Here is a 14,190-nt window from a genome sequence, read left to right on the forward strand (position 1 = left end):
CATTCTGGATCTTAACACTAGAATTCCCTTGCTAAACCTCTTTATGTCTTCACATATCTCACTTCCAATACATTGTTGCTCACCTATCCCATTAGTTCATTGTAGAGAACAGGGTATGATCCCGCCACTTTTGGGGTTAACAGTCTGGAGAAAGTTCCATTTCAAGTTACGTCCACCACATCATCTGCCTCATTAAATGACACAGGAACCACATTGCACACAATTGGTTCCCCTTACTGAGACTTGCTACCTACCTTTCAATGTAAAATGGTGTTTTCCTCATATTTTGCGGTGTTTCCTCAGAGAGATAGGGATCAGCTAGAAGGAGTCCCCAGTGAGAGATAGCCATTCAGGATGGATTCCCAACTCTGGAATGTCTCCAGTAATGCATGAAGGGAAATTGTTTTATAATTCACCGTTCTATTTTCTGAGGATGAATGTTCAATTCAAAAAAAAAGACAGTTTTTTTTAAGAATGATTCACTGCCCAGTTGAGTGACTAAATTTTATTTTGCAATGAGCTCCATTTTGCGTTTTACAATCACATAATTAGCAAGTGTTTTGGATTTGATCTATCCCTGTAAAATCCCATGTACTGGTCAAGAGCAAATAAACCAAATTTTATTAGCAAGGTGGTATTAAAGAATTCATTTGGATATCTTATTCTAGCATGGATGGAGGAATGGACCCAGTATAGCAGTTTATTTAGCCACCTTTTTATTTTAGTTCAGACCTGGCTGAGGATGGAATTAGTTGAAGATCATATTGCTTAAGAGCTGTTTGGCCTTTGGATTGAGTGACAATTTCACCGCATCATTTTAGGCACACTTTTAAGTTTTTATGAAAGCTTTTACAATCTCAGCCTGTGCCTAACAACTGTACAGTCAATGAAATACTTAGAATCATAGAATCACGGTATCCTCTTGTGAAATGTCGTCACTGCTGTAAGGCAGGAAACTCTGCAACTATTTTTCACATAGCAAGACACCACAAATAGCAACGAGATAAAAAGACCAGGCACTCCACAGCCATACAAATTAGGAATAGGATTAGGTCATTCAGGCCCTCAAGCTGGCTCTGCAATTCAATAATATCCAGCCTGATCTGATTGTGAACTCAAATGCACATTCCCTCTTCGTCCTGATAATCTCTCAACCTCTTGCTTAACAAGAATTCATCTACCTCTGCCTTAAATATATTCAAGGACTCTGGCTCCCTCAGTTTTTCACGACAACAGTTCCAAAGTCTTACCAACCTCTGAGAGAAAACAATGGCTCATCTCTGTGTAAACTTGGTGACTCATATTTTTTAAACAGACTACTGGTTCTAGCTTCTCATCTAATAGAACTGTCCCCAAATCAATGTTTTAGTTATGTTCGGCTGAGGTGTGAAAATTAGGCAGGACTTGGGACTTCTCACTGTACCCTAAGCACTGCAAGGAATATTCTATGTCCAACTGAGGCCAGACAGGAGGTCAGGTTTAGCAGTTCACTGGAAGTATGGCACCTCCAACAATGCAGTTTTCCCTCAGTACCGCACTGGGAGTGCAAGCCTGGATTGCATGTGCAGATTTCTGGGATGGGATTTTACCCTTTCTGACACAAAGGAAGGAATGACGGTCCCTGAGGTATGGCAGTAACTTGTATTCATCTTTCAGACAGCTTCCAGTGTTGCTCATTTACAAAAACAGTGCAGAGCCCTAAGCCAGACATTCTCCTTCCTGGTTGCATCTCGATAGAATTTGCAGTCTGCAGTGTGAATTACACTTTCAACTGTTTAATAGGTATTTTGACAAAGCAGTACAAATAAGAGGTAACAAGGTGTAGAGCTGGGTGAACACAGCAGGCCAAGCAGCATTTTAGGAGCAGGAAAGCTATCCCCTCCTTCGACCTCAAGCCCCACTCTCATTTCCTACCTACTAACCTCATCCTGCCCCTTGACCTGTCCGTCCTCCCTGGACTGACCTATCCCCTTCCTAACTCCCCACCTACACTCACCTTTACTGGCTCCATCCCTGCCTCTTTGACTTGTCTGTCTCCTCTCCACCAATCTTCTCCTCTATCCATCTTCGATCCACCTCCCCTCTCTCCCTATTTATTTCAGAACCCCCTTCCCCTCCCCCATTTCTGATGAAGGGTCTAGGCCTGAAATGAAGCTTTTGTGCTCCTAAGATGCTGCTTGGCCTGTTGTGTTCATCCAGCCTCACACTTTGTTATCTCAGATTCTCCAGCATCTGCGGTTCCTATTCTCTCCAGTACAGAAGCTCAGTGCAAACAGCGTGACAGGCATGTTCACCCCATCTTGTGAGGTAAACCTAAAAATATTGCATAGTCCCAGCACTGAATATTCATGAGCTTTATGTACTACTAATTCCAATCAAGCCCCTTGCATCTGAATCTACTGTCATCTAAGAGTTTTTTTTAAATGCATTTTGGAACCTAGTTTTTGTTACTGTTTTTACAAAGTTGGCTCAATTCCCAGTTAACCTCAAACATGACACTGACCAAATGCAACCCCCTGGTCTTTGAAAAGGCAATGGTGGAACAGTGGTCATATCAGCAGACTGGTCATTCAGAATTGAACCTAATTCTCATGGGACAGGCTTTCAACTCCGACCACAACAGCTTGTAGAGTTTAAATAAGTTGACGAGAAAGGTCTAGAATTGGATGCTGGTCTCAAGAATGGTGACTACAGAAGCCATCATCAGTTCATAGAATGGAATCCCTACTCTGTGGAAACAGTGTACCCCGACTCTCTGAAGAGCATTCCACCCAGACTCAACACCCTACCCTGTAACCCCGCATATCCCAAGGCTAATCCACCTAACCTACACATCCCTGGACACTATGGGCAATTTAGCATGGCCAGTCCACCTAACCCGCATGTTTGGACTGTAAGAGAAAACCAGAACACTTGGACTAAACCCACAGAGACATGGGGAAAATGGGCAAACTCCACAGAGGCTGTTGCCCAAGGCTGGCATTGAAACCAGGATCCTGGCACTGTGCAGGAACAGTGTTAACCACTAAGCCACAAAGCCAGCTCACGGCTATTAAAAAGCCATCTGGTTCCCTTAAGGCTGTTCTAGGAAAAAGATCCACCTTCTTTCGTAATCTGGCCTACATGGAACACCACACCCATAGCAATGTGACTGATCCTTATCTGGCCTCTGAACAGCCAAGCAAGCGCACTTTGCTCAAGGTGAATTAGGGATGGGCTTGCCAATGATGCCCACATTACATGAAAGAACTAGGAAAATGAATTAATGAAAACTGAATTGTCTGCCCTTATGATTTTTTTTCTCTCTAACTTGATGTGAGACTCACCAGCCTATAATTCCCTAGATTATTCCTATTTCCCTTCTTGAACAGAGAATCAGCATTAGCAACTCGTCAGTCCTCAGGGATCTCTCGAGTGGCTGTCTGGAGCGGACACAAAGATCTTGATCAAGGCCTCAGCAATCTCCACTCTTGCTTCTGCCAATAACCTGTGGCAGATCCCATCGGGCCCTGGGGACTTATCCACCTTAATGCTCTTCAAAAGACCTAATACCACTTCTTTCTTGAACTCAAAATTTCCTCGCATATTAACAGGCCTCACATTAATCTTACTGTCCTCAATGTCCCTTTCTTGGGAGAATACCATCACAAAGTACACATTTAGGATATTGTCCAGAGATAATAGGAGCTGCAGATGCTGGAGAATATGAGATAACAAGGTGTGGAGCTGGATGAACACAGCAGGCCAAGCAGCATCTCTTCCTAGTTATCCTCTTGCTTTTAATGTATGATAAAATGACTTGTGATTCTCTTTAATCCTACTTGCCAGGGGCATTTCATGGCCCCTCATTGCTCTCCTACTTTCCTGATGGAGTTCTTTTGCACTTAATATTAGTCACGGACATATAACAAAGGCATTTTTAATAATCATGAGGACTTAAATATGCAGGTGGATCAGGAAAATCAGGTAGGTAGGAGATCTCAAGTAAAGGGATGTTTACAAGATGGCATTTTTGGAGCAACTTGTGGTGAAGTCCATTGGGGAACAGGCAATTCTGGATTTGCTGATATAGAATGAGATGGACTTAATTAGGGAGCTTAAGGTGAAGGAGGCCTAGGGGCATTGACCATAATTTAATGAAATTCACCTCGCAGATTGAGAGGGAGAAACTGGAATCAGATGTAACAGTGTTATAATTGAGTAACGGAAGATATAAAGACACGAGGGAGGAGCTGGCCAGAGTTGACTGGAAGGGGTGCCTGGTGGGGAAGATGGTAGAGCAGCAATGGCAAGAATTTCTGAGAGTAACTTAGGAGGCAGTGCAGAAATTCATCCCAAGAAAAAAAAGATTAGTAAGGGGAGGGTGAAACAACCATGGCTGACGAGGGAAGTCGGGGGCAGCATAAAAGCAAAAGGGAACGCATACAATGTGGTGAAGATCAATGGGAAGCCAGAGGATTGGGAAGCCTTCAGAAACCAGCAGAGGAAAAATAAAAACAAAATAAAGGGAAAGAAAATTAAATATGATGGATTCTCTGACGGTTTTTTTTTGGTTCAATTGGCAGTTATGAAGGAAAATATAAACCTGGCATTAATTTTGAGATGGCTAGAATACCAGAGCAGAAATGTGCTGTTGAGGATATATGCGGCTTTGGTCAGACTGCATTTGAAATATTGTGAGCAGTTTTGGGCCCTGTGCCTAAGGGAGGATATGTTGGTGTTGGAGAAGGTCGAGAGGAAGTTGGCAAGAATGATCCTAAGGATGAAGGGTTTGTCATATGAAGAAAAGTTGATGATTCTGGCTCTGTGCTTGATGGAGTTTAGAAGGATAGGGGATGGGTTCTGATCGAAACTTACAGAACACTGAGAGGCCTGGATAGAGTGGATGCAGAGGAGATTTTTGCTCAAGTAGGAAAGACTGGGACCTAAGGACATAGCCTCAGAATGAAGGGTCGACCGTTCAGAACCGAGAGGAGGAGCAATTTCTTCAGCCAGAGGGTGGGGAATCTGTGGAACTCATTACCACAGGGGGCTGTGGAGTCCAAGTTAATGAGTGTATTTAAGACAGAGACACGTAGATTCTTAATTGGTAAGGGGATCAGAGGTTATGGGGAGAAGGCTATAAAATGTGGTTGAGAAATTTATCAGCCATGATCGAATGGTGGAGCAGACTGGACAGGCTGCATGTCCTAATTCTGCTCCTGTATCTCATTGTGTTATAAATCTGGGTTGCTGTGTGTATTAATCCAGTGATCTTATTCCAATCATTGCAAAGCACTGCGGTGGATGATCAGCCAATGATCATATTGAATGATGGAACAGGCTCAAAGGGTTGAATGGCATACTGTGGTTCAAATTTTCTATGTTGCTAGTGTCGCTAATGCCCAAATAGGTCTTGGTGTACCCATGTAATGTTTACATAAAGATCAGTGACAGGCCAAGTGACCACTCTATTGAGACAGGCAGGGTGGCCTCCGATAACCTACCTGTCGTCTGACATGCTCGCTGCTTTCTCCTGGCATGTCATGGGCACTCTTGATTAAGCTCTGAGCGATGTGAAAGTAGTAGATGCTGATGATGCCAAGGGGAATGAGGTAGTACACCAGGAATATCATCACCGAGTGGATTTTTGCGTGCAGCTTGTCGGAGAGTGGGTATGGGACACAGGCACTGAAGCTTTCATTCTCCCCATTGTGATGCTGCACCACCTGCGAGTACACCGCTTCTGGAATGGCCAGGACCATGGAGATCACCCAGATGGTGACCGCCTTGAGGCATGTGTGAAAGATTGCACTGGACACTTGAATGTCCATAGGGTTTACGATCGCCTTGTACCTGCAACAGCAATAAGTGCACAAATGTTGGCTTTAGTCAAAGTAATTTACAGTACTGGAACAGACCATTCAGCCCAACAGATCCATGCCATTCAGATGAGTTTCTCCAACATTATTTTGCTTTATTTGCCAAAATATTTTTCCATTCCTTTCACTTTCCTGTTTATCTGATTTCTCCAAGTCTATGCAATTCACCTCAACTTGAACCTTGCGATAGCAAGTTCCACACTCTTACCATTTTCTGAATAGATAGATTTCCCCAAAAGTCCCGTCATTTATTCTTTCACGGGATACGGCTGTGACTGTTCGGACCAGCATTTGTAGTCCATCCCTAAGTTCCATAGGACTAAGAGTCTTTCTTGACAATTTCAAAGGGCAGTTAAGATATAATCATATTGCTGTGGGTCTGTTGTTACTAAAGGCCAGATTGGAAAAGGATGGCAAATTTCCTAAAGAATATTAGTTTGGACTTGTTGATGATAAACTAAAGTTGATTCCCTAAAATGGAAATAACTTCTCCATGACTATCTTCACAGAGACTATGATCATTTGAAATGACATAATCTAGGTTTTACAATGCAAAAGCTGGTCACTGCTCACAATTGGTCTATGCCGCTTTCATTGCTCTACACTCATCTCTCCCACATGACCTCATTTTAACTAATCTACTGTTTCTTTATGCCTCTTGTAATAATATTGCCCTTGTCCTGGAGTTTCCAAGAATTAAAGATTCATCTCCCAGTCATTGTTGTAAGAAAGCTCTGATGCTAAAATATGCAATGGTTTCTTAATTTCTCTGATTTTTCTTTTGTTTATCAGCTTCAAAAATATGAATGATGGGTTAAAATCTCAGTTTGATTGGGCAGACCAGACAGAAGTAGAGTTCATGTGATGTAACTTCCAGAAATATGTTCAACCAGAGCTGGCAACCATTGCTAACTTCATGTATACATAAAGGCCTTGAATGTTGCATAAGGTCATGGTTCTGAAGAAGCTCATGTTACATTTACTCCACCTATTCATACATATAGTCTGTGGGTGGAGACAAGGAGCTCTACTCAAATTTGCAGAGGGAGTAGACGTATCAGGACAAGCTCCTTAAAGTCCTAGTCATTATACGTGACCACATGTAGTTGTATTCATTGCTTTCATCATGCAACAAATATTCTTGTTATCTAAGAATAGAGTCTCTTCTGTCAATGGTAGATAAACAGGATGCTGGAAGAACACAGCAAGCCAGGCCACATTTGGAGGAAATGAGCAGTCAACATTATCCTTCTTCAGGATGACCCTTCTGTCAATGCTGTATGGTGGTATATCCACATCCTATTATCATTTGGTAGGCCTAAGTCAAAGCAAAGACAAAGGAAAATTGGTGACAGCAGACTGTGTCAAACAGCCCTTACCCAGTACCAAAGACTGGCAGCAATGGCAAGGAGGTTTGCTTAGCTCAATCGGCTGGGCACTGGTTTGGGTTGGAGACTGATTCCAACCAAGTGGGTTCAATTCCTACACTAGCTGAAGTTACCACAAAGTACTCTCCTTCTCAATCTCGCAACCCCCCCGACCCCCCACCCCCTTGTATGTGATGTGATTACTCTCGGGTTCAGCCACTGACAGTCATCTCTGTCCAATGAGACAGCAGCCCACAGTCTTCAAAGACTTTTTAAAAAATATTCTCGCATGGGATGCTGGCTTCGCTGACTGGGTGAGTATTTATTATGAGGTCAGGTTTGGCAGGTCATGCCTCACAAACCTTATCGAGTTCTTTGAGGATGTGACTAGAAAAGTTGATGAGGGTCGAGCTGTGGATATGGTGTGTATGGACTTCAGCAAGGCATTTGATAAGGTTCCCCATGGTAGGCTCATTCAGAAGGTCGGGAGGAATGGGATACAGGGGAACTTAGCTGTCTGGATACAGAATTGGCTGGCCAACAGAAGACAGCGAGTGGTAGTAGAAGGAAAATATTCTGCCTGGAAGTCAGTGGTGAGTGGTGTTCCACAGGGCTCTGTCCTTGGGCCTCTACTGTTTGTAATTTTTATTAATGACTTGGATTAGGGGATTGAAGGATGGGTCAGCAAGTTTGCAGATAACACGAAGGTTGGAGGTGTTGTTGACAGTATAGAGGGCTGTTGTAGGCTGCAGTGGGACATTGACAGGATGCAGAGATGGGCTGAGAGGTGGCAGATGGAGTTCAACCTGGATAAATGCGAGGTGATGCATTTTGGAAGGTCGAATTTGAAAGCTGAGTACAGGATTAAGGATAGGATTCTTGGCAGTGTGGAGGAACAGAGGGATCTTGGTGTGCACATACATAGATCCCTTAAAATGGCCACCCAAGTGGATAGGGTTGTTAAGAAAGCATATGGTGTTTTGGCTTTCATTAACAGGGGGATTGAGTTTAAGAGTCGTGAGATCTTGTTGCAGCTCTATAAAACTTTGGTTAGACCGCACTTGGAATACTGCGCCCAGTTCTGGTCGCCCCATTATAGGAAAGATGTGGATGCTTTGGAGAGGGTTCAGAGGACGTTTACCAGGATGCTGCCTGGACTGGAGGGCTTATCTTATGAAGAGAGGTTGACTGAGCTCGGACTTTTTTCATTGGAGAAAAGGAGGAGGAGAGGGGACCTAATTGAGGTATACAAGATAATGAGAGGCATAGATAGAGTTGAAAGCCAGAGACTATTTCCCAGGGCAGAAAAAGCTAACACGAGGGGTCATAGTTTTAAGCTGGTTGGAGGAAAGTATAGAGGGGATGTCAGAGGCGGGTTCTTTACACAGAGAGTTGTGAGAGCATGGAATGCGTTGCCAGCAGCAGTTGTGGAAGCAAGGTCATTGGGGTCATTTAAGAGACTGCTGGGCATGCATATGGTCACAGAAATTTGAGGGTGCATACATGAGGATCAATGGTCGGCACAACATTGTTGGCTGAAGGGCCTGTTCTGTGCTGTACTGTTCTATGTTCTATTGTCCATCCCTAACTGCCCCTTGGAAAAGTGGTGATGAGCTGCCTTGTTGAACCACTGTAGTCCATGAGCTGTGTATAACTTTGGCAACTTTACCTTCACATGAGGCGACAAATGCCATAAAGCGTCAATGGTCATCATCTAGCAAAGTATTACACTGAATGTGTACGGTCCATGTCTCAAGTAAATTCAGCAAATTTCAATTCATATTTTTAAGTACTTTGAATGTGACGTTGAATCAAGTAACCAGGTCAAGGCCATTGATTTCAATGCCTATCCATTTTCATGCATCTTGACGACTGGGCTTTCAGCATTCTCTCCTTGTTATCTGAATATAAAATAGATCTTAATGGAAACGAAGTCACCTTCTTTTGTCAGATCATTTCAATTTCTTATTCCTCAGACTGAATCTTTGATGGATAAAGGACATGCTTTTTATAGAATTCCCACAGTGTGGAAGCAGGACATTCAGCTCATTGAGCCCATACTAACTCTCCTAAGAGCATCCCACCCAGGCACACTACCCGCTCTATCCCTATAATTCTGCATTCCCTATGGCTAATGCACTTAGCATGCACCTCCCTGGAAACTATGAGCAATTCAACATGGCCAATCCACCTGTACACAGTGTCATAGAGTCATAGAGATGTACAGCATGGAAACAGACCCTTCATTCCAACTTGTCCATGCTGACCAGATATCAAATTAATCCAGTCCCATTTGCCAGCATTTGGCCAATACCCTTCTAAACCCTTCCTATTCACTTACCCATCCAGATGTTTATTAAATGTTGTAATTGTACCCACCTCCTCCACTTTCTCTGGCAGCTTGTTCCATATACTCACCACCCTCTGTGTGAAAAGGTTGTCCCTTAGTTCCCATTTAAATCTTCCCCCCTCACATCATAAACCCATGCCCCCTAGATTTGGATTCCCCCAGCCTGGGGAAAAGACTTGTTTATTCACCCTATCCATGTCCCTCATGATTTTATAAACCCCTATAAGGTCACCCCTCAGCCTCCGAAGTTCCAGGGAAAATAACCCCAGCCTATTCAGCTTCTCCCAATAGATCAAACTCTCAAACCCTAGCAACATCCTTGTAAATCTTTTCTGAACCCTTTCAAGTTTCACAACATCTTTCCTATAGCAGGGAGACCAGAATTGCATGCAGTATTCCAAAACTGGCCTAATTAATGTCCTGTACAGGCGCAAAATGACCTCCCAACTCCTATACTCAATGCACCGGCCAATAAAGGTAAGCATACTAGATGCTGTCTTCACTATGAAATAGTAAGAACTGCTGACGCTGGAGCCTGAGATAAAACAGTGTGGAGCTGGAGGAACACAGCAGGCCAGGCAGCATCACAGGAGCAGGAAAGCTGGCATTTTGGATTGGGACCCTATATAAATGACAAAAGCAGTGGGCCCAGCACAGATCCTTGTGGCACACTGTTGGTCACAAGCCTCCAATCTGAAAAGCAAACTTCGACAACCACCAGAGATAGTAGGAGAAGAAGCTGGACAATCTGAGATAACAAGGTGTAGAGCTGGATGAACACAGCAGGCCAAGCAGCATCAGAGGAGCATGAAAGCTGATGTTTCGGGTCTGGAATCTTCTTCAGAAATGGGGAAAGGAAGGGATTCTGAAATAAATAGAGAGTCGGCGGAGAGAGACAATGATGAAAGGTGGGTAAAAGAGCAGATAGGTGGAGAAAGGACGGGCAGGTCAAGGAGGCAGGGATGGAGCCAGCAAAGATGAGTGTGGGTGGGGAGTTGGGATGGGAGTTGGTCAGTTGAGGGAAGACAGACAGGTCAAGAAGGTGGGGATGAGGCTGGTAGGTAGGAGGCAAGGGTGAAGGTTGGTCAGTGAGGTGGGAGGAGCGGATAGGTGGGAGAAAAGTCAGACAGGTCAAGGAGGTGGGGATGAGCTGAGCTGGTTTTGGGAAGGGTTTGCTTACTTTTATTTGCCAGTGCATTGAGTAGCGGAGTTGGGAGGTCATTTTGCAGCTGTACAGGACATTAATTAGGCTACTTTTGGAATACTGCATGCAATTCTGGTCTCCCTGTTCCTGAAAGGATGCATTGAAACCTGAAAATGTTCAGGGTTTACCATCCCACCAACATCTGGATTCAACGCATCATTCTCTGCCACTTCCACCACCTGCAAACTGACCCCACTATCAAGGATATATTTCCCTCCCCACCCTTATCTGCCTTGCGGAGGGACTGCTCTCTCCATGACTCCCTCATCCGCTCCACACTCCTTTCCAGCCCCACCTCCCCTGGCATTTTTCCCTGCAAACACAGGAAATACTACACCTGACCCTAAACCTCCTCCCTCACCCCCATTCCAGGCCCCAAGAAAACCTTCCACATTTAACAGACGTTCACCTGCGCATCTGTTAATGTTCTATACTGTTTCCACTGTTCCCGATGTGGCGTCCTCTATATTAGGGAAACCAAACAGAGGCTTGAAGACTGCTTTGTGGAACACCTACACTCGGTCTGCGACAAACGACTGCACTTCCCAGTTGCGAACCACTTCAATTTCCCCTCCCACTCCTTGGACAACATGTCCATCCTGGGCCTCCTCCAGTGCCATAATGATGCTACCCAGAAGGCTGCAAGAACAGCACCTCATATTTTGCTTGGGAACTCTGCAGCCCAATGGTCTCACTGTGGAGTTTGCAAGCTTTAAAACCTCCCCACCCCCGACCTCATCCCAAAACCAGCCCAGCTCGTCCCTGCCTCCTTGACCTGTCCGTCTTTTCTCCCACTTATCTGGTCGTCCCACCTCACTGACCAACCCCCACCCCCACCTCCTACCTACTAGTCTCATCCCCACCTCCTTGACCTGTCTGTCTTCCCTCAGCTGATCAACGCCCATCCCAACTCCCCACCTACACTCATCTTTACTGGCTCCATCCCCGCCTCCTTGACCTCTCCGTCTTCTCTCCACCTATCTTCTCCTTTACTCACCTTCCATCATTGCCTCCCCACCTCTCTCTATTTATTTCAGAGTCTCCTACCCCTCCCCCATTTCTGAAAAAGGGTCCACACCTGAAACATCAGCTTTCCTGCTCCTCTGATGCTGTCTGTCCTGCTATGTTCATCCAGCTCCACACTTTGTTATCTTTACCACCATCACCTGTCTTCTACCTTCAAGCCAATTCCGTATCCAAATGGCTAGTTCTCCCAGTATTCCATGTGAACTGACCTTGCTATCCAGTATACAATGAGCATCCTTGTGGGTGGCTTACTGGAGCCCATATAGATGACATTCACTGCTCTGCCTTCATCAATCCTGTTTGCTACTTCTTCAAAAAACTTAGTCGAGCTTGTGAGACACATTTTCCCTTGCACAAAGCCATGTTGACTATCCTGAATCAGCCCTTACCTTTCCAAATACATGTAAATCCTGTCTCTCAGAATTTCCTCCAACAGTTTGCGCACCACCAGTGTCAGGCTCGTCGGTCTATAGTTCTCTGGCTTTTCCTTATCACCTTTCGTAATTGGTGGCACCATGTTAGCCAACCTCTGGTGTTCCAGCACCTCACCTGTGCCTATTGATGATACAAATACCTCAACAAGGGGCCTAGCAATCACTTTCCCAGTTTTCCACAGAGTTCTCGGGTACACCTGAACAGGTCTTGGGGATTTATCCACTTTTATGCATTTTAAGCCATCCAGCATCTCCTCCCCTGTAAATGGACATTTTTCAAGATGTTGCTAACTATTTCCCCATGTTCTACATCTTCCATGTCCTTCTGATGCATAATACACACTTAGTATCTTCCCCATCTCAGTGGTTCCACACATAGACAGCCTAACTGATCTTTAAGGGCTCCTATTCTTTAGACTGTGGCAGGAAACCCATGCAGACCCAAAGAGAATGTGCAAACTCCACACAAACAGTTGTTCAAGGGTAGATGGACCCAGCGTGCCTGGTGTGGGAGTCAGCAGTGTTAGCCACTGAGCCACCATGCCACCCTTTGTATTCAAGGTCATGGGGGGTCTTGACAGGTCAGACTGAGAGGTACCACTCCAATGAGCAGCAAGCTCAAGACCCAGAGGTGCCAAATGAGTTGTGCTCCTGAGATGCTGCTCGGCCTGCTGTGCTCATCCAGCCTCACATTTTATTATCTTGGATTGTCCAGCATCTGCAGTTCCCATTATCACTGCTAAATGAGTTTTGATTGGCAATAGAGACAATGTGATCTCAAATCTTTCGTTGCGGCAAGTGACTAAGCTGTGGGTTGCGCTGCCTGAGAGTGTGGCAGCAGCAGATTCAATTGTTACTTTCTAAAGAGAATTGTAATCGACTCTGAAAGAGCAAAAAAAAAATGCAGGGGTTACAGGGGAAGCTCTGCATTGTGGTCTGAGACCAACTACGTTGCCCATGGACAGAGCGAGCAGGCCGTTGACAAGCTAAATGTCTCCCCTCTGTACGGAGGTCTTTCAGATTCTATGAAACGTCTTGGAAATGCAGCCAACATGTCAATGTAGGAAGCTCAGAATGAAAAGATAAACAAGTCTAGCAACAGAACTGTGGCCAGTTATCTGATTGTAGGTGCTTGGCATGCTATCTCTCACTGCCTGTGTGATAGGAGTTAATTCTGCCTTGCCCCATAGTTTGAGGTTCACTGGTGCCTCATTCCTGACAAGCAGAACACTTCAAAACCAGTCTGGTAGCTCTCCACCGACAGTGCAATCTCTCTCTCATACCCATTCTGCTCCCTATTCTTGCAAATTCTATTCAGGATTCCACTGAACTCACTCTCTCATTCCTCGTAAGTAGAAAATATATCATGCTCTGTGCTCTCTTCAGGCTTAGTATGCTTCCGACATTGCCTCCAAACAGAAAACACAACAGCTCAGTAATAGTGAAGACTGTATTTTGATCTAATCTTGGAAACAATTACACTGCATAAATGTTGCTGAAAGAAATGACAGAACAATCTGTCAAACGAGAGGGAAAGACCCAGACTCTTACAAAACAAAACTGGGTATTAGATTGGAGAAGTCAAAACCCTAGGAGGACAAATCAAAAGCAGAAGCTATGGGAAGAGGCTGAATAGGCTGGGGCTATTTTCCCTGGTGCGTCAGGTGTCAAAGGGTGACCTTATAGGGGTTTATAAAATCATGAGGGGCATGGATAGAGTGAATAGCCAAGGTCTTTGCCCCATGGTAGGGGAGTCCAAATCTAGAGAGCATTGGTTTAAAGTGATAGGGGCAAAGATTTAAAAGGGGCCTATGGGGCAACTTTATCACTTAGAAGTTGGTGCATGTATGGAATGAGCTGTCAGGGGGGGTGGTGGAAGCTGGTACAAGTACAACATTTTGAAAGACATTTGGATGGATACGTGAATAGGAAAGGTTGAGAGGGAAAT

The 14,190-nt window shown here is 44.7% G+C and overlaps 1 protein-coding gene across 1 annotated transcript in view; it reads right to left on the minus strand.

Annotated features, from left to right (window-relative positions):
• nmbr (neuromedin B receptor) overlaps positions 1–14,190 on the minus strand; it is a 64,080-nt gene that overhangs the window by 26,274 nt on the left and 23,616 nt on the right. Inside the window, exon 2 of the mRNA XM_048536922.2 lies at positions 5,487–5,835. Coding sequence (XP_048392879.2) covers positions 5,487–5,835 — 349 coding nt within the window. The remainder of the gene's footprint in view (positions 1–5,486; positions 5,836–14,190) is intronic.

The sequence above is a fragment of the Stegostoma tigrinum genome, chromosome 9, assembly GCF_030684315.1.
Source record: "Stegostoma tigrinum isolate sSteTig4 chromosome 9, sSteTig4.hap1, whole genome shotgun sequence".
In the NCBI taxonomy this organism is placed as follows: Eukaryota; Metazoa; Chordata; class Chondrichthyes; order Orectolobiformes; family Stegostomatidae; genus Stegostoma; species Stegostoma tigrinum.